The sequence below is a fragment of the Vidua chalybeata genome, chromosome 14 (assembly GCF_026979565.1).
Source record: "Vidua chalybeata isolate OUT-0048 chromosome 14, bVidCha1 merged haplotype, whole genome shotgun sequence".
Taxonomy (NCBI): domain Eukaryota; kingdom Metazoa; phylum Chordata; class Aves; order Passeriformes; family Viduidae; genus Vidua; species Vidua chalybeata.
Genome location: NC_071543.1, coordinates 10,205,579 through 10,231,837, shown reverse-complemented (window position 1 = coordinate 10,231,837; position 26,259 = coordinate 10,205,579). Strand labels below are relative to the sequence as shown.

Below are 26,259 nucleotides of genomic sequence, written 5' to 3'. Positions count from 1 at the left end.
GCAACTTATTGTTGCTAAATTATTGTCCTTTAACAATAATTGTGCCAACAGATTAGTTAATCTGACAATATTGCTAGAAAAGCAACTTATCTGTGATTTCTGTGAGGTCTAAAGCCTCTATGGGAAATTTGAGGTGAAATTTAAATTTCAGGAGAACTTAGGATTTTACAGAGGATTAAAAAAGTACTGGAACTTCCTTGGATGTTAAATCATCTGTCATCATGATCATTTCTCAAGGGAGGATATTTCTCAAAAAATATACTAGAACAGCACAGACAATTTAAATATTATCTCCTTCAAATTACCTATGTGTGAAAACCACTGCTGCAGAATAACATATGTAATAACTCACTTGCTTCCCATAAATACAGCTGCAAAAACTCCTCCAGAACACAACTGGATTTTTAGTTCATTACTCTTACTTAAGAATCTAAAGAATTCACTAATTAAAAATTTCTGTGATACATCTCTTTCGAGGAAGCTGTCTGGGAACAAGTATCTTTTCATGAAGGTATCTTGGCAAAATAAGGGGGAAAGATCTCAGCAATTTTGAGTATCCTTTTCATGTGGCACAAAGAATTTTTGTTTTGGTTGTAGCAGCCCCTTGTATCTGATCTTGTTTTTAGTGAACTAACTTCTAGTGATGAAAGGTAGTTTAAGTTTTGATTTTTTTTGACATGAAGGTCTTTGTGTTGAAGGATGTGAGTTGTGAAGAGAGATGCAGTCCTGAGAGATATAACACTGGCTTTGTCTGTCTGAACAAAGAAGAAATTTTGATAGAAAGTTTATTTAATGAATTTTATTCTCTTTAAAGAGTAAATAATTGTGATTATGAATGGCAGTTACCAGAGATCATAAAACTCTTCGTCTCTGTCTGCTCTGATCTGATATCTTGCAGTTGAATATGTCCTTCAACAATAATTTTGCCAACAGATTAGTTAATCTGACAATATTGCTAAGTCATATCAAGGAAAATTAGTTTAAGAAATTTTTTTCAGGGTGCAGAAACTTTTGTCAGCACATTGAAAGAAATTAGGGGGAAGTATCAAGCCCTCAGAATCAATGTTGCACTTGTAGGTTTTTTTCTGAAACAATTTATAATGTAACCTTTTATGCACAAATTAAATGTGTATTCCACTACACAATCTTCAATCAGCATATGTCAGATTGGTTATGGGAAAAGAAGAGTTAGCCATATGGAGGGAGAGCAAATCACAACACAGCTTTCAGATGTTGCATTTCATTACCCTGCAAGCACTAATGTGTACAACCATCATCTATCGGGAGATGGCCTGAAAGCAGAATTTCACTCTTGATGTGACTCTCAGGAAGGAGAGAGGCAAGGCAGAGAAGGACACAAGAAGGGAGCCAGAGGGGGAAAACCTAATGAAGTGCTTCAGAGGCATCAATTCCCTGCTTCCACCAAGCACATTTTTGTCCTCTTCTTCCAGGAGATTCCGGTTCTCTAGGAGAGGATCTCCCGTGAGAGATTCGCTGCGGAACAGCCAAAAGCTGTTTGAAGAATGTTTTATATGCCCAAACAAATGATCTTGATATTTTATTGTAGAGAAAAGTGAGGATTTAGTTATAAAATGTAGTCACAAATGTATAAGGTGGCAGTAGCATGGAAGTAAAATTCTTAGGTCCATATACTGCACAAAAATCCAAAATATATCAGTTGGGACTATGTGGGGATTTGTGACATTCTCTAAAGGGCATGAAGGCTCTGAAACGGTGGATGAATTAATCTCAAATATATATCCAGTTATTTTTATCTGCAACAAATTATATGTGTGTGTAATCTTCATCTTAATATTTAACACATTCTTCATTTAATATTTAACTCAAATTTAATATAGTACTCATTCTTCATATAAATGAAATCATTGTTTACTGCATATTTTACAGCATCGCTATCCCTGGTGGCCAGATTCCTGTCTCATTAATACCAAGTGAAGAGATAAATTTCCTTCCCTGGGTTTGCACTACAGTTACAGTCACGAGGTTTTGACCCTTTGTGTGAGGGAAGCAGCTCCTGCAGAATGTGGAAATGGTTTTGTCTCTGCAGAATTAAAGGCAGGACAGGCATCACTTGTTTGGCAGTGACAGTCCACCAGTAGCTGGGATATATCTTCTGTCACCATGAGATTGTGGTTCCTGTGGAACCTCATATATTGGCACTGGTGGTGTTGGTGTGATAGAGACAAAATCATGACACCAAAAACACCCTTTTTTATAAATATACTGAGAGAAGATTGAACCTTGTCTAGTGTTTATAATCTTCAAAGGGAATATGGTCTTCCTTCAGAGGCTTGTGTGTAAATTGGAAAACAGGTGAGTGGGCTGTGCCAGCTCACAGTAAAATTGAGCTACTGGGGTTACAAGGGATCTTATTTTTACTGTAATATCTGGTTAGATGAGGAAAGTCCTGTTCCCACAAGAGAAGTTTTGTTTTCTGTTCTCCTTCTGTTTTTCCTAGTCCTGTCTGGAGAATTTCTGTGACAAGGGGTGACCTGTGCAGAGCCACCATGGTGAGAAATGATGATGTACTAGTGTCCATTGCTCACATGGTAGCTCTCTAGGAGATGACTCCTGCACTGCTGTTAGGAGTGCACTGAGGCAGAGAACTGCAGTGCCATGGCTGCAGAGCCTGTAGGCAGCTCCCCCAGTGCAGGAAGGGTCTGCAGGAGTGGGCAGGAGGCCAGGGAGAGGACTCTGCAGTGCTTCAGAAGTTCCTCCTTTTGCTGAGGGGTGGGAACAGAGCTGAGATGCAGTAATTGCAGCTGCCACTCAAGAGAGGTTAAACATCTTGCTAATGTACTGACAACTTTTTGGGCCCTGACCTTAGTTTCTGTTAAACTAATTGGCTGGTCACCCTGATACTCTCTTCCTCTCCTTTCTTCATTTTGTCCTGAAGACAAATTAGTCCACTGGTTCAGTAGAGTGCTGCATCACCAGGCTCAGCTTTTCAGTCATTCAATCCAATGTAGGTAGGAGCTGCTCAGGTCTGAGATAAGCTTCAAGTAACTCCATCCTCCAAACAGAAATGCTTTCAATAGGGCTAGGAGCTAGAAAACACCTGACCTGCTACCCAGGTGAGAAGACAGTGTGGTGCACAACAATTTAGGCTTGCCAGACAGTTGTTGCTATGCTTGATATCCTTTTGTTCCCATGAAGTGCAATCAACGCTGATAGCTCATCCTGACAATGCTGTTAAATTTTTTTTTGATCCCTGAGTCCATTCATCAGTTTTGCCTGTTTGCTGTGGGAAAGAAAGAGTCATGCAATCACTTCTGACATTTGCTCACTGCTTTGAAGGCAAAGGTGTCATAATTGTATTTCTATAGCAAGGTGTAAAGGCACATTACTAGAGGTAGCTAAGTTCTCCTGTCCTCAGAAATGTGCATGTATACTTGAAAAACAGTAGATTCTTTTTTAAGTGTAGGCTTTTTGTAACAATGGAACCAAAATTAATGTACAAATAACCTCAACAAAGACAACAAAATACTTTTTAACTCTGATCTTATGGGAAATTTAATTTTTCTTACTACTGTCTTACTAAAATGTAGGAAAGAAGAGCTCTAGAGTTAACACTGCTTCGTTGTTCCCAGATACAGTCAAAATGACACATTACAGCAGGTCAGCTCTCTGCCTGTCATTCCATTAAAGTGGCATATTTCTGCCACTTGTCACGTATGAAAAGCACAGTAAAAATTTTCAGACCTTCTTTGTGGCAATACTGCCTGTCAGCATCAGTTTTTTATGTTATGGAAAGATCTAATAGACTCATAAAATATTGTGGTTTTGAGCTGTAGATGAAGCAGTCTGTACTTTTGTGATCGAGTTTTTTTCTTTCTTTTCTCATTTGTAAATAAAGGATGATAAATCCTTTTTCTGACATCCTGGTCAGACTAAACTGACCAGATGGCAGTGGATTCAAGTGTGGGGAAGATATGCTCCTTACAGATATTAATTGGACATGGTAGTTTTCCTTTCACTGCTTCCAAATTCATGATAGCACCTGCTCTCAGTAAAAGTGCAAGCATATCCTCTTAGCTAGTATTTTTCAATGCCTTTTTAAAATTAAAGCCCACAGAGGCAGGAAGGTGGATTTAAAAATTACTGAACTACTGGGCTTAGAGGGTTGTGATCAGCAGCACAGAGGCCAGCTGGAGGTTAGTTACTATTTGGGGTACCCTGAGGGTGCTGGAGCTAATCCTGTTTAACCTCTCTCTGAGTGATCTGAAGGTTGTGGGATGGAGTGCAGTCTCAGCAAGTTTGCAGATGATACCAAATTAAGAGGAATGATACACCAAGTAGTGCTACAATACTTTGACAGGCTGATGAATTGAGCAGAGTGGAACCTCGTGAAGTTCAACAAAGGGAAGGGGAAAGCCCTGCACCTGAAAAAGAACAACCTCATGCACCAGTACAGACCAGGTAGAGGCTTCCTGGCTGGAAAGCAGCTCTGCAGAGAAGGATCTTGGGGTCCTGGTAGTCAAGCTGACCACAAGCCAGCCCTGCACTGTCACAGCAAAGAAGACCAACAGCATCCTGGGCTGCATTGGATTAGCATGGTCAGTGACTTCCTTTTTACTCTGCAGTGCTGAGGCTGCATCTGAAGTGCTGTGTACAATTCTGAGCTCACCAGTGCAGGAAAGACATGGATCTCCTCATGAGAGAATTCTCATTATTGCTCTAGAAATACCACAGTAGTTCATACCAACTTAATATTAGCCAGTTAATATCTTTAGTGCTATCTTCCAAAACTTTAGGAAAAATCTAAAAGCTAAGGCAAAAAAATTTGTAGTTGCCTACTTGTTATAATGATGACTGATGCAGTGGAAACCAAATTGTCTTTATGCTTGCATTCAAAAAATAACTCCCCTAGGCAAAAGGAAAAGTAAAATTGACATTGATGATTTAATTTCTCAATCTGGCATGTAAGTCTGTACTTCAAGTAAGCTTGCTGCTGACCAGCAGATTTTACTTTTATTTTGAAAGCAGATACATTTTAGTTATGGTCCCTCTAGATGTTCTCTTAATTAATTGGAAATATCCAAAGAGTTAATTAAAAATACAAACTTTATTTGATTCCAAATCAAACCTGACATTATGATCTTTTTATCTACAAAGCAAGAATTATATGGGATCAGAAATCTGAATTATTCATGATGGTTTCCAGCCATTTTTTTCTCTTCTCCTTTGTTCAGTGTAAAATCTTATAAGCTTTTCTTTCAGTCAAGGTGAAAGCAATATTAAGTCTCAGAAGTCAAACTTACGAAAGACATGTAGCTCTGTGAAATCCTTGCCCTGTAATCCTGGCTTTCTATTCACCACCACTATTCAATATCCCACTTTCTGTATAAGCTTCACAATATATCAGCAGTTGATGAGATTTATTTGTTATACTCCTGTTTTCCTTCTTCATAAAAAAGCTTTATCCATCACTTGGCTCCCCTGGGAGTAACACATGTCCATGATTGTTTCTGCTGGGCTCGCTAATCCAGCAGCTCCCTTCAGCATGCTGGACAGTTGGTGCAGGGTGGAAAGTGAGGGAAAGTGAGTTGTACTTGTTAAGATTTAGGACAGCTGTGTAGTGTGTAGTGAATTTTAAACACATTGTTAAGATCCAGTTCAATAGTTATGAGCCAACGTGGTGGATTGTATGAATAGAAATGCTGTCAGGTCACTTCTGAAAGATGCTTTATGAATTACAGCTTGACTGTAGAATGTTGGACCTCTCAAAGGTTTAATAAACAGAGTCATTTTGAGGACATGACAACAGATGAGACGAAAGTTGAGTCTGATCTATGCTAATGAGTCCTACATTTCTTATTTGCAATATTGCTTCTGATGCCTGTAGCAGTTCCATGTATGTTTTTCTTACAGCCTCTGACTTCATCTGTGGTGATATTTTTCTCTTAAATAAACACATTTCTGAATAGAAATGTAAAAATTTTCTTATTTGTTGTTAAGGTTAAAACCACAATTGTTGTTCTTAAATAAGTTTTTTGTCTCTAACCTGCCTTTAAGGTGAAATTAAAATGTACAGAGAATTCAGTATGCAAATAGCATGCACACCAGATGATCTGAAGGAAGCCTGCACATTTCCACAGAAAACAAATGTGAGTGTAGGAAAGCAGATGCTTTCTACCAACAGAGTGTACATACAGTTCTCAAGAGGACCTGAACAACAATTTATTTTCAGGCTGCTGGAAGTATGCAAATTCCTACAGAATTAAATGTGAATTTAAAAGAAATGGCATCTATTAAGGACAATACTACCCAAAGAGGCAGTTGGGAACTTAATAATTTAATCAAGAACTTGAGCAGGCTCAGCAGTATAGCTAAAGTCAGTGACTCAAATGTCATCTGTTTTTAGCAAAGACGTTAAGTGGTTGTGTTTTCTTTTAAAGTGTGGTGTTTGGAGTGTTTTTCTGTGATTATGGAGTACGTTTGTATGGTTATGTATGGATTTTCAGATGATTCATCAAAAAGCATCATCTGTTTACTTGAGCTGCTTGGACATGTATTACAATAATATTTGTGTGTATTGCCAACGTTATGTTTGCTGGTTTTAACCCAGCAAGCCTGGGTAGAATGGATTATGTCCTGACATGCATGCAATCACTACAACTAGAAATTAAGTTCTTACTGGTGGATGTTGTTCCATTTGATGGCTGTGGGACTGGATGGATGTTTCTGAGGTTACAATCTGAAGGCAAGTTTTTCATAAGTGCCATTGCTGGTGAGCCAGCTGCCCGCTGTGTAGACATGGGAAGTATTTGTTTTCCTTCCTTATGCAAAAGCACAGGATTCCTGGAGCGGGGGGAAGCACACAGGATGGCAGAGTTCAGGCTTGCCAGACAGTGCTGCCTCCACTGTTCCCCATTACCCTCAGAGAATCCAGCTGCTGAGTTCATCCTGCTGTCCTTTTGTCTCCTAGTGATTCCCTTTAATGACTGTTTGTACGGAGAGAGGCCCAAGTGAGGTCAGCCAGGGCAGGAGATGCTGCTTAGTGGAATGTGCAACATAACATTTAGTAGCAATTTTGATAAAACATTGTAAGGTCAGATGTATCCATTTAGATGCACCAGAAATGACAGGTTTTCAGGCCTTTTTGAACTTGTCAAAAGGCAATGAAGGTCACTGCTTATAACTTTGGGAATTTAACTTTAGACATTCATACATGAAAAGGCTTGGCCAGGGTTCCTGTAGGGAACTCCCTGTACAACTTGGAGCCTTACCCAGCCCTGCTGTGCTGGTACAGGTTAATAAACACAGTGAGAGGCTGGGCTGTGTCCTGCACCTCTCCTACACTCCACAAACAACAAATAAACAGGAGTTTACTTTGAGTACATACAGTATTACCTCATTTCAGAGCAGAAATACTTGAACTGATAACTAAAATTAACCTGGTCAGCAGGGAGGACACACACCACAAGAGTGAATTTGCCAGGTAAGGTCATCTCTGCAAGCAGAATCCTCCCAGCCCTGTGAGTTACTCTTTGTTGTACTCTGCCCGTGTGTTAGAAAAACACAAAGGACTACATCTTGTCTGTAAGGTCACCAATGTGGAATACTCATGCTGCTCATGGATTGGACTTGGAAGATGATCAAAATGTTCATTCTCTGTGTCTTTTCCACCAGTTGAGAGTCATCTTCTTACAACTGAATAATATGTAATGTTTTTCTCCACACAGGTTGTAATCCTTGGCAAACATTCTAGAGGCTATCACTACATGTTAGCTAACCTGGTAAGAACTTTTCTTCATGGAAAGTATAGCTGCATTTTAGAGGGTAAAATATTCTGTTCAGGTTGTGGAAACTTTAATCAGGAAGTGGAAATGCATGGATGAGTACTTGGATTTTGAGAAATTACTTCAGTAAATACTATAACTGGTATGTCATCTCTACTCAGTTTTCATTTGTCAGAAAATGTCATGTCCTCTACTAATTTTAAAGTAATAATTTAACTATATATTTTCCAGTAATTTCTATCCTCATAAATTAGATATTTGTGACTGTAATTTTCTATAAACATATTTTGAATTTAAGCACTCTAGGAAAAATAATTGTAGCATGTTTCTGTATAAGTGGTAAAAAGCTGCAAATTAGAACAATTCTGTCAAATAAACCACCAAGGCTGTTTAGCTTTTCTTTTGTATTTCAGAGTGTAGGGTTGTGCCTGTGTATGTGCTCACCTACCAGGAAGAGGCCATACATTTCTATCTGTATCAGAGCTGCTTCTGGAGAGTAGGATTGACTTTCAGGGATGTTTGTGATGCTTTTGAAACACCATCTACTTAAGTTACTTATAAAAGTCTTGTATTGTAATTAATCCTGCAGGAAGATTCATTTTTAGGTTCTGTGCCTACTGTGAGTAGAAAAATGTGAGTTTTTCCAAAACTCTCACTTTCTAATTGGCAATCCTAATTACTCAAAGATTCTCTGTATCCATGTTTTGGTGTGATTAAGCAGAAAAGACAAATTTTAAATATCCTTATTTAGTATAAGTACTGTATGACTTTAAGATGCATCATTTTGCATTAAAAGAAGCAGACATGATCTCACTGATTAACTCGTGCATAGAAATACAGAGGTTCTTATTCTGGGTTGCCTTTTAGTATGTGTAACCATTGACATTCAGATAAACATGACTGCAATCAAGTCATACTAATCAAAAAGACTCCAATTTACTGCCTCAGGTATAAATAACAACAGAGTGGGAGAGAACCATCCTGTTCTGCTTGCACGTGACATGCTGAGTGATGCTGTGATGGAGAACTGCCTGGCAAGAGATTGAGTGGTTTTCTTTCCCAGCCCTGAACCTTTGTGTTCACTTTGCTGTACGAATGAGATTTGAGGTCTTTGACCAGTTTTCACCATGATCAGGACAAAAGAGGAAATAATACTTCAAGTTTCCCTGATATCTGTGAGATCTGTTCTTTTTCAGTTTTCTTTCTGACTGGCAAATATTACCTACCACATTGCCACAACCCAAAAGAGAAGTTTTCTATTGCAACGAACAAGAAGATGTTTTAAATTCTGTTCTATGCCACTATCAAAATCCTAATTGTGATAGTAATTGTCTCCTTGGTAGAATATTTTCAGTAACAAGAGGGACATTAGGCAGTGTCCTTTGTGCTGCACTTGTAGCAGGTAAAACTGAGCCAGAGGAAAGTGGCTTTGGCTGACAATGATTCTTTTTTTCTACGTGTGTCCTCCCAGGGTTTCACAGACATTGTTCTGGAGAGAGTAATGCATGGAGGTGCCAACATTACTGGATTCCAGATTGTTAATAATGAAAATCCAATGGTTCAACAGTTTCTACAGCGCTGGATGAGGCTTGATGAAAGGGAATTCCCTGAAGCCAAAAACTCACCATTAAAGGTATTTATTTTAACCTTTCAGTGATGGACATGACATGCTTTTAACAATTCTTTGGGAGTTTTTAGCCTCAGACACGTGCCATGAGTATGATACAGATCCCCAATGAGACAATGTCACAACATTCACTGCCCTTCCAGAAGAAAGAGGCAGAAGCTGTTACACACAAGTGCCCACCATGGTGGGAGTTCCTCAGAAGCAAAGGCTTGGTCTTGCAAAGCCTGTCACTGTACAGTGGATATAAAAACTTCCAATGTGAACCTCTTGAGTTAGTCTTGGGCTGGATATGGGGGCTAGTTAGGTTAGGTTTTAGATGCAAAATGTAGATTACTAGTCCATTTTGATGGTAATAGAGAATTTCACATGCAAAATGAAGTAGCTCTGGATTCACTAAGGAGCCACTGCTGCCTCCTAGTTACTGCTGGCAGTTATCCTCACAATTCAACCCTCTGTTTTGCACCACTGTCCTTTACTTAAACAGTCTGGTTATTAAAACTGAAACCAATAAAATTTTTCAGAATTTTTTTGGATGAAAGTCCCAGTTCACAGATTAGATTAAGTAAATGCTCTGTTAGTAGGAAACCTGCAACCTGTTACTATCTCGCCCAGATTTTTTCCTTCCTATCCTAGAGGGGGATGCTATTCACTGTCCTGTGAAGGAGTGCATCAGGGAAACTCTGTCTAGGCACAGAAGTCATAAAATCTTCTAGGACCACTGCATATTAGTAATATTCCTATTATGTTCCTCTTTCTCTTCTTTTGGTGAGATCTGTTATTTTTCACTGTTATCCATAGGTGAATGAATCCTGGATATGGTAGTATACAGACTGGTTTCTCAGGGCAGCCAAACCTAAAAACCACTGCCCTGACAAGACAGTTCATGTCTTGTGTGTTTGATTTGGGAAGGACACATGCAAATTGATGAAACAGATTTGGAATTCAAAATTACTTTGATAAACTGGAGTAATGTCTCCGTATGAGTAAGACAAAGTTCAGGAAAGCAATAAAATACCAGATAGGAAGGAAAAATCTAGTCCAGTTCCATGCATGGGGGGCAGCAGGGTAGGCAGTAGCCCTGGGTTGGGCTACAGACAGAAAAGGAGCCGCTTACCAAGGGTCTGCTCCTTCTGGCAGCGCCATTCATTAATGACTGCTGCCATTTGGAGAGATACTGTTCCATCCCTGGGATCATGTCATTTCTGTGAGGGAGGAAAATTTTCTTAATCCCACACCATCTCACAGCCTTTCTGGCATTTCAGAGGAAGCAGAGAAAGGCAAACAGAGGCCCACAAAACCCGGATTAGTGTATTGTTGCCTGTGGATTAGAACTTAGTCCTGCTTTCTAAAGCTTTCTAGCAGTGATGCAGAAGTGAAGATAAGTATCATACTAATCTTAAAAGCTCTGAAATATACAAAGTTAACCTGAGATGATTTTATTCCACTTGAAAGCAATTTACCTTGAGGAAAAAATTATTCTCCCTCCTTAAAAAAGAATCTTAAGTATATGGTACAAACACAAAGATTACATTACCTTTCCACAGATGTACAGCTCATTATAGAAATGTGCACAGTATTTGTCAATCAGACAAAAAGCATACTTAAGAATTGATGTACAATATTTTTGATTAGGAAATAAAATTGCCTGGAGATTAAAGTCCTGATGTTTAATTTATTCTGTATTTTATCAGCCTTTCCCTTTCTTTCTCTCTTTTTTCTCTTTGCATGCTCATGCATTTATAAGTAGAATTCAAATAAAGTAGAAAATTGGATAGCTCTCTTGGCATGACTTAGAAGGGGCTGCATTAAGGTTACTGACAATTGATGCACTCTGCTGAAAAAATTATCAGTCTAAGTTTTATGTAGTGCTAGATTGGACAGCTGTTACAAGACTTTTTTTTAATACAGGAACAAATACGTTAAAATTACTGTCCAGTTCTGTATTATTGTGTGGATTGTGATGTGTATAACCTTTGTTAACTTTCTAAAAGAGGAGAGAGTGATTATTGCAAAGCATCGCAGGGAGAGGTAAAGGTGGGCAGGATCAGAGGAGTGACTGTGCTGGAGAGTCAGAGCAGGAGCCACCACCCACTCCCAGTAAGTTTATAAGCTGCTGTCATTTAAAGCTCAGTGAAATGTCTGCTCTGTCACCTTCTTCACAGCCCTACCTTTGCACTCTTTTTTATCAGACCCAATTCTCTCGATCTGCACGTGCAGACACGCCTTGTTCTGTGCAGAGTTCCTATGGCTTGCTGTCAAACTGAAGAACTTGCAGTAAGATAATACTCAGTTTTAAGAAATGCAGAACCTCCAATTGTGCTATCCTGCCCTACAGGATAGAATTCATTTCTGAATATAATAAATCTTATCCATAAAAAGAGTAGCTGAATGAGCAGCTGAAACTTGGATTTCTGCCTTTCTAACTCACACATGGGCAGCAGGTCTTGTGGCCTGAACTCCAGCACAAGGTTCCTTAGGAGGCAGGATCTCTATGGGACCACAGACAGCCAAAAGAAGGGCAGGTGCACCTTCCATTCTTCATTTCTTCCTTTGTTCTTTTACAAATGATGTGGAGGTATTGAGGTTCACTTAGAAGGGACTTGAAATTTGCTCTTACAGAGTGAGCATGTTCAATTGCTCCCAGTAGGTCCATGCTGAGAGGGTCTCCTCTACACAGACCCTGAATTACAGGTGTGCTGTAATGCCAGTGGAACCCAGGGATGTCATATACAAAGCCCAGGCCACTCTAGGAGGGAAGAACTTTCAGACAACAGATACGTGTGGAAAAAATACCAAAAAAAAACCCTCTTTGATGACATTTTCTAGGTGATACTAAATTTAGAGCATAGGGGGCATGTCACCAGATAACATTGCAACGAGCAGTGAATGAAGTTGACACAACAGGAACATGTAAGATAAGTTGTCTGGGGGTTTGTTCAAGAGCTGCTACTCCACAGATCTTACCACCCTCTGCAGATTTATCATGGAGTAAGGGAAGGCAGATGGTGAATTACCAAGGTGATGTAATGCCCAAAGTGTATTTTGTGATTACTTGCTTGTATAGCTGTTTTCTAAGGAAAGTAATCTTATCTATTCCTTGCCACAGATGCTACCTAATCAGGATTGTGATCGAAACAGAAATTATTTATGCTAACTTCAAGTCAAAGCTCTCTTGGCAATCTTGTTAAAAACAAACAAAAATACCTAATGCAAAAACTCCAATATGAGCTTTCCTTTGGTATCAGTATGGTTCAGCACGGAATTGCAGACATTTGTAGTAAGCTCATCTAGATGAGCAAGTTTCCAATTAAATTGAAATTTTATGCAACTATGAACTGGTATTTTTATTTTGCTGCTGTATGCTATACAGAATCAAAATATTTTTAATTTGTTAATTGAAATAGGTAGAATTGTTACAAAGCAGCAGCTGAAGGACAAGCAAGAGAGCAAGCAAAGGGTTCACAGTTGATAAGATATCTTGGGGTCAAATTTGTTTTTCAAAGTGCAATTCATCTCTGTAGCTTTCTGGAGACAGGAATACCTCCAATTTTTTCCAACCCCTGTGGTGACATAAACTATTTTAAAGAAGGTTCAAATCCACTTACTGATAAAAAGAAACTCCCTGTATGTCAGTGTGAATTTGGCTCACTGGATAATTTGGGGTCCATGGATTTTTTGTTTTATGTAGCCTTGCACCTCATCTCTAACAGTGACCAGCAGATCAGTCACCAGCCCTGAACAGCAAGCATGATTCTTCTGTTCTAACAAAGAGGAGGACTTGATGTGATACCTGGGGCAATTCTAAAATTGCAGTTTGTCACTATATTTTCTTTGTATCGATTGCAGTACACATCTGCACTGACCCATGACGCAGTCCTGGTGATAGCAGAGGCTTTCCGGTACCTCCGAAGGCAGCGTGTGGATGTCTCCAGGAGAGGCAGCGCTGGAGACTGCCTGGCTAACCCTGCAGTGCCATGGAGCCAAGGAATTGATATAGAAAGAGCACTGAAAATGGTAAGGGCAAAGATAATGGCTGAAGAGCAACAGCAGCAATTCTGTACACAGTGCTTGTGTCCTGCTCTGTGTACACAGAGCTTCTGTGCTCACACAAACAGCTGCAGCTCCTCAGGGGAAGCAAAGTAAAAACAAAGTTAATTATGAACTTCAAAGGATGGATAAGATAAATTCAATAGAGGGCAAGGCATAACATACTAGCTCTCAAAACTTTGGCCAAGATCTCTCTGGTACTGATGCAGCAGCTGCCTGATTGTCCCCACCAGAGCACCTACAATCCCTCAGCTCCCCTGTAACACCCCAGCTTCCCAGGAGAGTGAGCATGAGCCATTTTGCAATCAAACACATATTGGGGGTTTCTAAAGTCAGGGTGAGCCTGCAAATCTGACTAACAGAACTAGACTGGGTCTTTGGTACATGTGTTATAATTCTTGCAGGGATAGATGTGTTTATGAACTTAAAAGCATGTGTGCAGTTTTGATAATTTGCCAGTAAAAAATCAATATAGATTGGTTTAAAACAGTGGAGAAATTGTTGTTGGTCACAGCAGTACTGGTAAATCTCAGCACCAGCCTGAACCTGGGAACAGTTTAGCCTCCAACCAGTTCTGATTCCTGGCATAACTTTGCACGCAGCCAGATTACCTTCTGCATGGCCAGATTTTTATCCCTAACACTAGTTATGGCATGGGATCCTACCTCACTTATGTCCCTAATTTTGTTGATTTTTAACTCTTTTTAGTCTGCTATTTGTGTTTAAGCAAGTGACAGCAGGAAAAATTGGATAATGTTTTTGTAGATACAGAAGACAAGATTGCTGCTTTTAATCTGGCTCAAGTAACGCTCAAACAAACCTGTTAGCATTGATTATATTAATGCAGACATAGAACTGGAGTGAGTGAAAACAGAACTAAGCCTGTGTTAGGTGAAAACAAATCCTAGGTCAATCTTCATACACTTAGCTTAATTGCTGCTTTTTCTCGGCTACCAAATTGGGAGGATGGTATCACAATATTATAATGAGTTGTGGATGGTTATAATCAGATTAAATCACTCTTAAAACTGAGGTGGTATAGTCTCACATAAAAAGAGCCAGAGCTCTTTTTTTATGCCATTTTTTCACCTCCTAACATATACCCTCACTGCACATTCATTAGTGTAGCATTGCACACTTTTGAAGAGAAATAACTAAATTCAGTCTTCACAATAGTTAAAGAATTTGTGCTGTACTGATATATAAGGTATTCATGTCAATAGAGAAAACCAACACTGCAATAGGACACTCCCTTATTTAGGAGAACTTATTAAAAATATTAAAAAGATATAAAAAGGCATGATTGGCAAAAAATGCAGAAGATTGACTTTTAGCTGGCTGCCTTGAATGTTTTTAGTTATTCAGAGTCATGTAAGCAAAGTTTCCATACCTCAAACGAGAGCTACCCAAGATCATCCCACATGGCCTTCCAGTACCCGTCCTGTCCATCACCTTCTCCCCTCTGTGCAGACAATGATCTTGAATCTTTGCTCAGGGAAAAAAAAAAAAAAAAACCAATGATTTAATAACTTTTCCTCTCCACTCTGAGCATCAACTCAGATAAAAATGCTTTTTCCAAGAGATCCTTGAAATATCTATCCTGTGCCACCAGAAGGTCCAGTGCCTCACTATAGTCATCTTACTGGCAAGATAATTAACATTACTTGAAACTTCTTCCCAACAACCTTGAAAACTGTGCATATCTTTGCTTCTGAAGCTGGTTCTAACACATCTGGTCAGTGGCAGACTGTTGATCTGGACACTTGCAGTCACTCTGCAATTGCCTCCACATGCTGCCACCAAAAGTGTTTGAGTCCTGGCAAGCCTTCTGCCTCAGTGCAGCCAGGTTTTGCTAAGTGCTGAGTTTTCCCACCAAAGAGAAACAAATTAAATTTGAAGCCAAAAGGTGTCCAGTGCATGAAGATCATGTCTCAGTGGGCATCAGGATGGAGCCAGTGAAACAAGCTCTGTGAGACACCCAGTCACTGCTGTGCTAAGGGAGACAGACAGCCCCCAGTAAATGCCAGATGCAGGCACAGCAACTCACATCTGGATGCAACTTATGTGTCAACTACCCTACAAATACATTTGCTCAGTCAACAGTTGGTAAGACCACTTAGGGTCAAATTTGTTTTTCAAAGTGCAATTCATCTCTCTAGCTTTCTGGAAACAGGAATACCTCTGATTTTTTCCAGCCCCTGTAGTGACATAAACTATTTTAAAGAAGGTTCAAATCCACTTACTGATAAAAAGAAACTCCCTGTATGTCAGTGTGAATTTGGCTCACTGGATAATTTGGGGTCCATGGAATTTTTGTTTTATGTAGCCTTGCACCTCATCTCTAACAGTGACCAGCAGATTGGTCACCAGCCCTGAACAGTTTGCCTTTGACTAGTCTAGCTTCACCTCTTCCTGTAACGTCTACAGCTTTTGCTAAATATTAAAGCTAATTTTCCCCTACTGAAGTTTGAGACTGGTACCTTTTCTGCCTGAGAGACAGCTTGTCAGTGTTGATAAGTGATAAACGAAAATACCTCATCCTTTCATACAGGGAAATAAGAAAGGCTTTTTTTTTGAGACAAAGTACTTTATACTTCCCCTTCAGATGATTCATGTGAGTAGGTAATGATAATGACTTACCGTCTGTACACCCATCCATCCTGACTGAGACCAAAACCCCATAAGCAGTAGAGACAATTGTCTGTGCTCATTCAGAGAAGACATTCGTTCTTTTCTCCTACACTGGGACTGATCTTAAAATAAAGCACTTCCCAGAATGAGCAATGATATGCCATTCTGGTCTGTACTGCAGATCACTCTGTGCCATATTGTGAGGGGTTTAGCTGCACTAATTGTTGCTTGTGCCTCGCTGATGCTCCATTCTCTACTTGTGAACCCAGTATGACCAAGCATGGCAGGATCAGACTTTCTTACATTTAACATACCTGCAGGGATAATTTCATTTAAATGCAGCTCACTCTGGGTCACCAGCTGAGTGCTAAGTATTTACAGCTGGAACTCAGAGAATGGGGACTGGGGTTGTTTTGAACAGTACAACTGTCTGTGTCAGAAGCAGTACAAGTCCCTTACATAGATAAAAAATAAAGTGAATCTTTTATTAAAATACTTTTCTGTTTGTTCCCTCAAGGTGCAAGTTCAAGGAATGACAGGGAACATCCAGTTTGACACCTATGGGCGAAGAACAAATTACACAATTGATGTGTATGAAATGAAAGCTGCTGGATCACGGAAGGTGAGTTTCAAGACATGGATCCAGATTTCACACTATCTCAAATATTTATTCCAACAAACCAACGAAATTCAAAACTACTAGGGATGCAGTGTAATAACAAGGTCCTGAGGAATGCCCCCTTCATGCTGTCTTCCCTATCCCAGGAACCTTGTTTATTGAGTTCCTGGACTAAACCACTCACCCTGCTTAACATCTTCACTGGTTTCCATGTCAACTTCAAACGCAACTTTTTCACTTAAAACCGTTCTGGGAGCTTTTTCACTGCCAAGCATAATACCTGCTGTCATGGTCCTGTGCTTAGTCCTATCTTCTAAATTCCTGTCCATCTTTCCCTCCCTCTCCATATTGGGCTTTAGAGCCATACCAAGTACCTCTAAAAATGGCCCAGCCACTCGGGGGTGAAGAGAACAGTGTTACTTCTGTGTTGTGCAGAAATACAAAAGCTATTTTGACAGCCCAGTGATGCAGCCAAAGGTCAGCACCGGCCAGCTGATAAAGTCACCTCGTGCTCACAGAGGGTTTTGTGTCCCACACTGGAGATAATGCAGCTGTGCCTGCATTGCCAATGATGTCTGTGCATCTAAAGCCAGCTCAGGTCTGCAGGGGCTGTATTGGATAAAGCCGCAAAAACAGAGAATTTTACTCAGAATGCTGTGCAGTTTCTCTTCTTGTCTGTAGTATGTTCTTATGCTGTGGATATATGAGAATTTATTCCACAGGCACCATACTGATGTGAATTGAGATAAGGAGAATTTAATATATACTTTCACTTAAATTTGGCTTGTGCTGATTTGCTCTTGGGCTTGAGAACATTGTTTCTTTAAGGAAATGGATGTAAAGTTAATGTAGTCCCTTAATGACAAAAACAGTGAGTGAGAAATGTTACAAAGTCTTACGTTTTGATAGTTGCTCTTACATGTCCAGGTACCAGACTCCTTGTAAAGGTATGTAATGAGGTAACAATCTCCATTTTTATAGGCTGGTTATTGGAATGAATATGAAAGATATGTGCCAGCATTAGATCAGCTGCCCTCTAATGACAGTTCATCTGTGGAGAACAGAACTATAGTAGTCACTACCATCTTGGTAAGTTTTATGTTTGTAGTGTGTTTGTATGTAGGAAACAAGGCACGTGACTCCTGAGGTGTGTTAGGCACCTTGTCAGGAGGCAGATGTTGAATACTGTGTGAATTCAAGTGACTGGAAAGTTCAGTATCTTCCAGAGCTGTTCTGAGGGCTTGACCCTGCTAATTTAATGTATCAGTAAGTCTGCTCACAGGAGGAGCTCACTGAGCTCACCATTGTGCTTTGCTGCTTCCCAGACACTTGAACTCAATTAAGTGCCTCATTTAAGTGAAGTTATTATGCATGCATGTAAATGAGCACAGAGATTGGCCTTTGTGCTGTAGAGTCAAATCTTGCACCCCTCACTCAGGTACAGCTCCTGTAAACTCAACCCCTGTGGACTGAGTAAGGGTGGCACAATGCAGCCTGTAGAGAACTGGAACTGCTCTAGCAGTGGGTGAAAAGCAGCCTTTTCCTGTGCAATTCCAAAGGAGCAAAGCTCTTCATGTGTCATGAGCAGCAGCACCTGTGTCAGTCCCAACACCTCTACAGATCTGCTCTGTACAGCATTCGTTGGGACTTCTGTGCTTTTTACAAGTCCAATAAGCATGAGTTAATTCTATGCTGTTTACTGAAGCATTGTATTTTATACTCCTATGGATTTAGTGAGATGTTATCAGCATTTCAACTAGAATTTTCCAAGAAGGCTAAGGGAATTCAGTGACAAAAAGTGCTAAGCTTCCCTTAGGCTTCTTTGAAATATCTCCATCAGAGCCCCATTCTTGGCCACTGGGGCCTTAGGAAATTGTGGTGATGGTACAGGTGTTGGATATGTCAGTCTTTAAACACTAAAATTTGAATTATTGCTACAGTGGTGCTACTTGACTGTCTAATCAGGCCTAATTCTGCAAACAGATGTGTAACTTTGTTAAAAAGTCCTGTTGTCTTCAATGGCTCCTTACTAGGAATACAGTCAATAGTATGTGTGGCTGTAGGATCAGCCAAGGATTTTTATGCTGCAGAAGTCTTTCTAATTTCTGTACCAAAGCAGGAAATATTGTAAATATTTGCCAGTAATATAAAGGATAATAACAGCTCTCATTTTGTGTGGTTTACAGCTGTATTTTACATTCATAGACTTTTGATCTTTACTTTTGTTTCAAAGGAATCACCATATGTAATGTATAAGAAAAACCATGAACAACTAGAAGGGAATGAGAGATATGAAGGATATTGTGTAGACTTAGCTTCTGAAATAGCAAAACATGTTGGAATAAAATACAAACTGTCAATTGTTGGAGATGGGAAATATGGAGCTAGGGACCCTGAGACTAAGATATGGAATGGCATGGTGGGTGAACTGGTCTATGGGGTAAGTTTCTCTTAACCTTCATTTTAATGTTCTTTATAAAAAAATTATGCTCAAAGTTAATAAACTGCAAAATAAAGATCATCTGTTTGAATACCACCTGTAAAATTCTAGATATTTCTTTGTATTGCCATCTTTATAGTCTACTTTCCTAATTGTTTCATTTAGTGTCACTTTTTTACTGCTGTTCTCCAAATCAGAGTCCACAAAATGCTGAGAAGTAACATTGGGCAAACTTCAAATTCTTGTTTATAGCAGAATTTCCAGTTTGGTCTTTATATGCTGCTTCTTCGTTTGCCAGATCTCCTTTTTCTGTATCAGTCTCTTAAATGCTGGGGGGGGGGGTGTCCCTCTCATTAAAGGTCTGATCTGGGATGCTGGGTCACTGATCTTGGTTTGTGGTTTTGACCAGACCCATTTAACTCCATGGTTACTTTTCAGGGTAAGAAGCAATACAGGTGTGAAATCACCTACATGTTTTTTCTCTTTAAACCCTGGTTTTGGCTTCAAAAATCAACTGTCAGACAAAAAAAAAAAAAAAAAAGCTAATTCACTGCATTCTTCTTTATATTTCTATATTGGGTGTACATCACTTTGTTTAGTAAGAACAAAAACAGTCCGGAATTGCCATTTTAGAACCTTCTTTGAAAATGAAAATTTTGGAATACAGTTAAACCAGATGGAAGGGGGAGAAAATTGGCTTTGCAGAAAAGACTTCTCAAGCTGATATTTCATCTTTTTTTTCCTCAAATGCTAATGAGATGATTTGTGATTCCGCCCAAATCTTTTTTGCAGTTTATTTTTAACAAGCTTCCCTTTATTAAAAATATCTGAACAGAAGCGCATATTTCAATCGCATCCTTTTGTTCTGTGGTTGAGTGTAATTTCTAAAAGTCACCTCAAAATTTCCTTGGGATAATGCATCATCATTCTTGCAAAATGTTTGGTGAGATAATTCTTTTCCAATGAATCAGTCTTTTTTAAGTAACTGCTAGATTTTCACAAGTTTTCTTTCTCTGGAGCAGTCAGTCCTGATGCTTTATTACGTAATTGGTAGCCTGTTGTACTTGAAAATGTTTTATAGAAATAACAATGTTTTTGTTGTATTGTACTGTGGCAGGGAGGGAAATCTACTGATTACAGAAAGTAAACAGGGTTCTGGACCCTTGGATTACTTCTTTGCTTCCCTGTTGCTTTGAGGTTTGACATTATGCAAATCTTCTGAACTCTGCCTGCCTCAGTTGTGCAATTTGGGAAACTGAAGTTTGCTCTCTTAGAGAACACAGGTCCACTGAGAACCTCTGAAGCAAAGGTTTAGTTTAGTTCCAAGCAAATTACATTGCACTGGAAACCTATACCCTCCGTTGCTCTGTATGTGGTTCAAGAAATAGCAAGAGTATCAGCTGTAATCTGTGAGCTCTGGTCCTTCTGATGTACTTGCAAGTGACAAGCAATGAAACTTGTTCATTCACTTAAAAAATAACCATACCATGTGGGAAAAGCATGGCAAAAGAGAACCTCAAATTGCTGCTAACAGTCAGAGCACGAGGGGAGGAAAGGTGTGATGTGGGCTACAGCTTTTGTGTCTTGAGCCCAGTAAGATTAGTCTGTGCAGCTGCCATACAAGATCCACCTGCATAAAGGGCCTCAAGGATGCTCTGAGGGCTGGAGCACCTGTCCTGTGAGGAAAGGCTGAGAGAGTTGAGACTCTTCAGTCTGATGAAGTGAAGGCTCCAAAGAGACCATATAGCACCTTCCAATACCTAAAGGGGCTATAAGATAAATGGAAAGGGATGTTTTAGAGGGTCATGTCATAAGACAAGGAGGAATGACTTTAAACTGAAAGAAGGCAGATTCAGATTAGAAATTAGGAAGATATTCTTCATTGTGGGGGTGCTGAGAACGTGGCCCAGGTTGCCCACAGAGGCAGTGGATGCCCCATCCCTGGAAACATTGAAGGTCACGCTGGACAGAGCTCTAACCACCCTGAACTAGTGGAAGATGTCCCTGCTTACTGCAGAGAGGTTGAACTAGATGATCTTTAAATGTCCTTTCCAACCCAAACCAATGTGTGATAAGCAGGTTGGCTGCAGCTGCCTTTTCCACAGCCTCTTGGGACCAGCCTAACTCAAGAGAGCTCTGCCTCCTTAGCATTAAACTTAGCCCTAATCATACTTGTGACCTTTCCACACCAGCAAAACCAGCCCTGCAGGCACCACAGACCATTCCTTAAAACAACCCCAAAACCACCCACCATTCTCCTTTTCCCCTGCAAAAAGGTCAGTTCCTTTGTATTCTGAGCACAGTTTTCATCTGTGTTTTCTCATTAATGAAAAATTGAGGAATGTTTCCCTCCCTGACCCCCAACAGTTCCTGTACTCATGCTGTGAGCTTTGTTACTGAAGCCTCTCCGCTGCAATGCTCAATTATTCAAAGGTCAGATGTGTCCCGTGAGGTTTGAGTGCAGACCCAAGTTAATGCTTCCAGCCCCGTGCTGCTGAGCCAGCTCCCCAAACTGCCCAGCTGAATTGAGCTTGCAAGCTGCATGGAAATCCACCTGGCTTTCTGGAAGCAGGGAAAACAGCCCCTGAGCTCTGAGTATAAACCTCCCCAGCCCTCCAGACCTTTTCCCAGCTCTATTTGCAAACATTGTGAAATACCCTTGCCCTCTTCCTCCATCCGTTGAGAGGGGGCTGTGTACCACACTCACAAGGATGTGCGCTAAGCCCTTTGAAGATGAGAAGTACTCTAGAAGTGCTAATTATTTGGAGCAAGTGCCTCATTTACGTGCTAACTTTCCTTTATCTCTCACGGGCTTAAAACTCTATTAGGGAACTAAAACTATGTTAGCATAATGCCCCTGTGAATCTTGTCAGCAAAATTACTCAAATTTGGCTCCTCTGGATTCCATTTTGGGAAGACAAGAGGCAGATTAGATTTTAAGTACCTTTGTTAGCATCTATGGAAGATAGACTTGGTAGGATGAAAGGGGCCTGATTGGTTTTGGTACCAGTTATCCAGCAGCTCAGCTGAGCTGTGGCAGAAACACAATCCTGTAGATTGCATTTGTCTCAAGTGATAAGCAGTGAGTAGTCATTTGTCAAATACAGCATATTCCTGACCCAGCAGCCTCCTTGCCACCACCTGGCACTGCTGGGGCACCTCAGCCGGTTTTTTGAATACTGAACCCTTTTTTGCATAGCCCCATGCATGCAGCTCCTTTCTAAAATTGCCCTTAGCACAATCACGGGAAATGAATGGCTTGTCATTTTAATGGTAAAACCCTAATTAACTGTATTTAATGTTTGGGTTGTGCCAGTTCAGTGTTACTATTGCTCTCGATTCCTATGGGATGCAGCACGGAGTCAGGGGAGAAAAGGCAGCCTCCAGACACTGCAGGGGAGGGGCCTCAGTCTGCACTGAGCTGTACCCAAAGCACCAGGGGTGGTGTGTCACCGTGCTGCAGGTCTGGAGGGTGGCACAGCCCTGACCCCAGTGTAAGACTCACTGGAGGTCGGCATTAGCTGGGCCAACTGGAGCAGTCTCTAGAGTTACACGTTGCCATTTACACCCTAAAATGCTTCCCATTAGAAATTCTCCCTCCCCTGTCTCGTATCACATCAGGTTTGGTTGGAGGGCATAAAAGTCTGCTGTACTGTAGGGTCCCTGAAGTCAAGGACAATCTCATCTGTGCCCCTTGGGCCTTTCCTTGTGGCTTTGCAAGAGGCTATGCCAATGCAGTTGGTTGCAGAGGGATGGCAGCCCTGGAGGCAAGGAATTCTGCCTGAGCAGATAACCCCAAAGCCTTTGCTTCAGGCAGAAGAACCCAGCAGTCTTGGGTTGGAGAGCTGGAGAGGGAATAACAGAGCTTTGTGGTCTGTTAGCAATTTTTAAATGTTAGTGATAGTAGTAGTAATGATAATTTTAATACTAATTAATAATAATATTGAAATTTGGTATAAAAGGAAATGTATTTGGTTTTTCATAAATCAAAAAGTGTCAGTTCAGGCTGGAAAAAAAACTTAATTTTGCGCTTTCACTCTGGCGTCAAAATAAAACTCTTCATCCTACCAGATAGCCATTCAAGCAATGTTATTTTTTTAAACTAAGAGAAATTTCCAAAGAATAATGGAAATGTTCAACAAAATAAAAATAGAAAATACGTAAAGCATTTTTCCTGGACATTTCAGAAGGGAAGTAGCTAAATCATTCTTAGTCCAAGAGACTGAATTGCTATTTAAATCTGACCAGCAGAGCAATCCAGCAAGGCAAGTGCTGTCCTGCAGTGACCCACGGGCTGAGGACGTGCCCTTGGCTGGGGCTGAGGAGCAGCAGCACCTCCCTCGGCCCCTGAGCTCGGGGCTTTGTACCCACCAGCTGCTGAGCACTAGACAGTCGTCTTTTCTCTTCTTTGGGGTCAGCCTCTTTCTGTAGGCTTTTATTTCTTCTTCCCCTTTTAAAGCAGGCTGCTGTTCTTCCTTCCCTGTTCAGCCAGGGGAAGCCATCCCTCCCCGGGCCTGATGCTTTTCACAGCGCCGAGGCTAATTGACAGTAGTTTTAACACAGATCTTAATTGTAACTACAAATGCTTTGGGAATGAAAAGAGCAGCCAGACCTTACAGCCTTTAAAACTCTGCTCAGGTTGAAACAAGCCTTTATAAAAACCTCTCAATATGTAAAGTAGCACAAAGGAATGAAGCAGGGATGTAAAGGACAGGCAGTCCCCGGAACACAGCAGCCTCCGCAGTCTGTCAGAGCGGGACCGCCGACACATCGCCCTGCCTTGCAGAGTAACCCAGCCCGTGTGGGGCTGGCCTCTCTGGCTCTACCAGCAGCATGGAGAAATACTAAAGGTGGCACATACAGCCTTTGAATCATAGCAGAGAGGCAGACTAATTCAATTCCTACTGTTCCTTAAATCTCCCACATGCTCTTAGTCTGTGGCAGAGCCTGAGTGGGTGAAGCTTGTCCTTTGCTCCTCACTCCTGGTTTCTGCAGGGGGGAAGCCCAGGTGCAGGTCCCCAAGCTAGCTAGCTGCCCTAGCTGTGTGATGCTGCTGCCCTGCAGCTCAGACAGACCCTTGTCCTGTACACTAGCACACATGTGGGGTCCCTGGCCAGGCTGAGCTGTGCTGGAGGACAGGACCACAGCCCTGGCACAGAGCCACACTGCCGTGGTCCTGGGCTTTGGCTGACCTGAGTCCAAGCACAGACAGAGGAAGCACACATATGTCCACAGCCCCAAAAGCAGATGTACCCTTTTTATCTCCATCTGTGAATGGCAGGAGTGTGTCAGAATGAGCTGTGGGCATCCACAGAAATCACAAATGGACTTAAGTTTGACAAACTGTGGCAGACAAGGCCAACTGCCATTTTAACACCTTAATACCTTTTCACACTGCTCAGCTAGGACACATTAATGCTTCAATGCAACATGTTGCTAGTCAGGTATGACCTGTTGGCTTTAAATAAGTGTGAGCTAATGTGTTAAAACCACATTGCCCCCATGACCTGGCCTCTCAACACACCCTGAATATCCGTGGGGACATTGCACTGCCTTTACAAAGGTAGCTCTTACCAGCTGATACCACAGGTGATGTGTTGCTTTGTCTGATGCTCTTTTCTGGTACCTGGGAACCTCAGACTGCACTGAGACAATCACCATTGCAGTGCAGTCTCTTCTGGTGCCCCCGTGTACCTGCATTCAGCACTTTTTGGGTGTGCAGAGGTTCAACTGCCGATGGAAGTCGGTCAGTGTCCCTCTGCTCCAGTCTGCACAGAGCTGGGGTGCTGCCTGGCTTCCCATCACACAAAGTGACTGCAGTCCAGACCCACTTCTTGAAAAGTGACCCTCGAGCAAAGAAGGTGTTTAGTTCTGCAGGCAGGAGTGACCCAAAGCCTGTGCAGGCAGGAGCACAGCCCAGATCTCTCACTGTCTCTAGTGCACAGCTTTGAATTTGAGAGTCATCAGTAGGTCTGTAAGCAGAAGAATCCCATTCCTCCGTCTGGATTACAGAGGTGGAACACCTTATCATTTTTCATTCTCCATGTAGAAGAGTATTTCCATTTGCTATTTTTTTTCTCCCTCCCCATAAGAGTCTGGAGGTTTGCAGCTCCCTGGGGTCATCTTTGAGCAGAGTGGGCAGTGCCTCTGTGCTGCCTGTCCTCTCTAAATCCATCCCTCCCACACTAGTAGGCAAAGACAGAACAAGCCTCAGAGGAATCCATGACATTTCTCGCCCGGCTCAAATGCAGTGAAGATGATGTTTGAAACACCATTAGTCATGAGTGATTAGCAAAGCTCAGTTGTTGAGGTTCTTAAACCCTTCTCCAGTTCTCTATGAAGAAGGGCATGTTTGTAGTTGTGTTCTTTTTAATCGAGCTCAATTTGTATGGGTTTTGCTTATCTGCAGCCATAACAGGGAGGGAAATTCTCAACAGTGCTGCAGTTATTAATGATCCTTTAGGGTGCTTAGAGCTCTCCATAAGCTCTCCATTTCAAATACTGTATCTCTAAATAAATAAGCAAAGAGAGAACTGTTTTTTAATCTCCCTAGTGCAATTAATATTCAGGGAAGTGGTGGGCAACCAGATTTGGGTGTTGGATTGTAGCTGGTCAATCAGTGCCCTGCTTTCCCAAGACCCTGTGTGGCCATGCTTGTTCCCTCTGCAGAAACCATTTGTTCACTAAAGGATGAGGGTGGTTTTTGGTGTTTCCAGTAAAGTGAATGCCTTTGGTAAGGATGGTAGGAAAGCAGGAAGATTGAGATGTTTCAGTAAAGTTAGTATTTGTATCCCATTTAATATTATAATGCAGTTTGAAATTATTTACAAAGAAATCTGCCCTGTGTGATAGGAACATGGTAACAATCAGGGCTTTAACAAGTGATTTGTCTGTGCTTCAGCATCAGCTTCATCCCCCATAGGAACATCCTGCATGAACTCAGCTGTGCATGAAGGAGATACAGACCTTATTGCATGCTGCATCAGCACTTCAGAAGAGTTCCACCATGTCTACTTTAGAAATTAAAATATTACTTTGGGAGAATTAAAATTCTCCAAGTCCATGAAAATGCTTCAGAAACCAAATGCTCTTACAGCTGAAGCACCTTTCCCTCCCTTGACGGAGTGTTCCA

General features: G+C 41.0%; 1 protein-coding gene across 2 annotated transcripts in view; it reads left to right on the top strand.

Annotated features, from left to right (window-relative positions):
• GRIA3 (glutamate ionotropic receptor AMPA type subunit 3) overlaps nt 1–26,259 on the top strand; it is a 145,957-nt gene that overhangs the window by 74,438 nt on the left and 45,260 nt on the right. For both annotated transcript variants that reach the window (XM_053955517.1, XM_053955516.1), the window contains exons 5-10: nt 7,707–7,760; nt 9,235–9,396; nt 13,237–13,404; nt 16,586–16,690; nt 17,669–17,776; nt 18,921–19,127. In XM_053955517.1, coding sequence (XP_053811492.1) covers nt 7,707–7,760; nt 9,235–9,396; nt 13,237–13,404; nt 16,586–16,690; nt 17,669–17,776; nt 18,921–19,127 — 804 coding nt within the window. The remainder of the gene's footprint in view (nt 1–7,706; nt 7,761–9,234; nt 9,397–13,236; nt 13,405–16,585; nt 16,691–17,668; nt 17,777–18,920; nt 19,128–26,259) is intronic.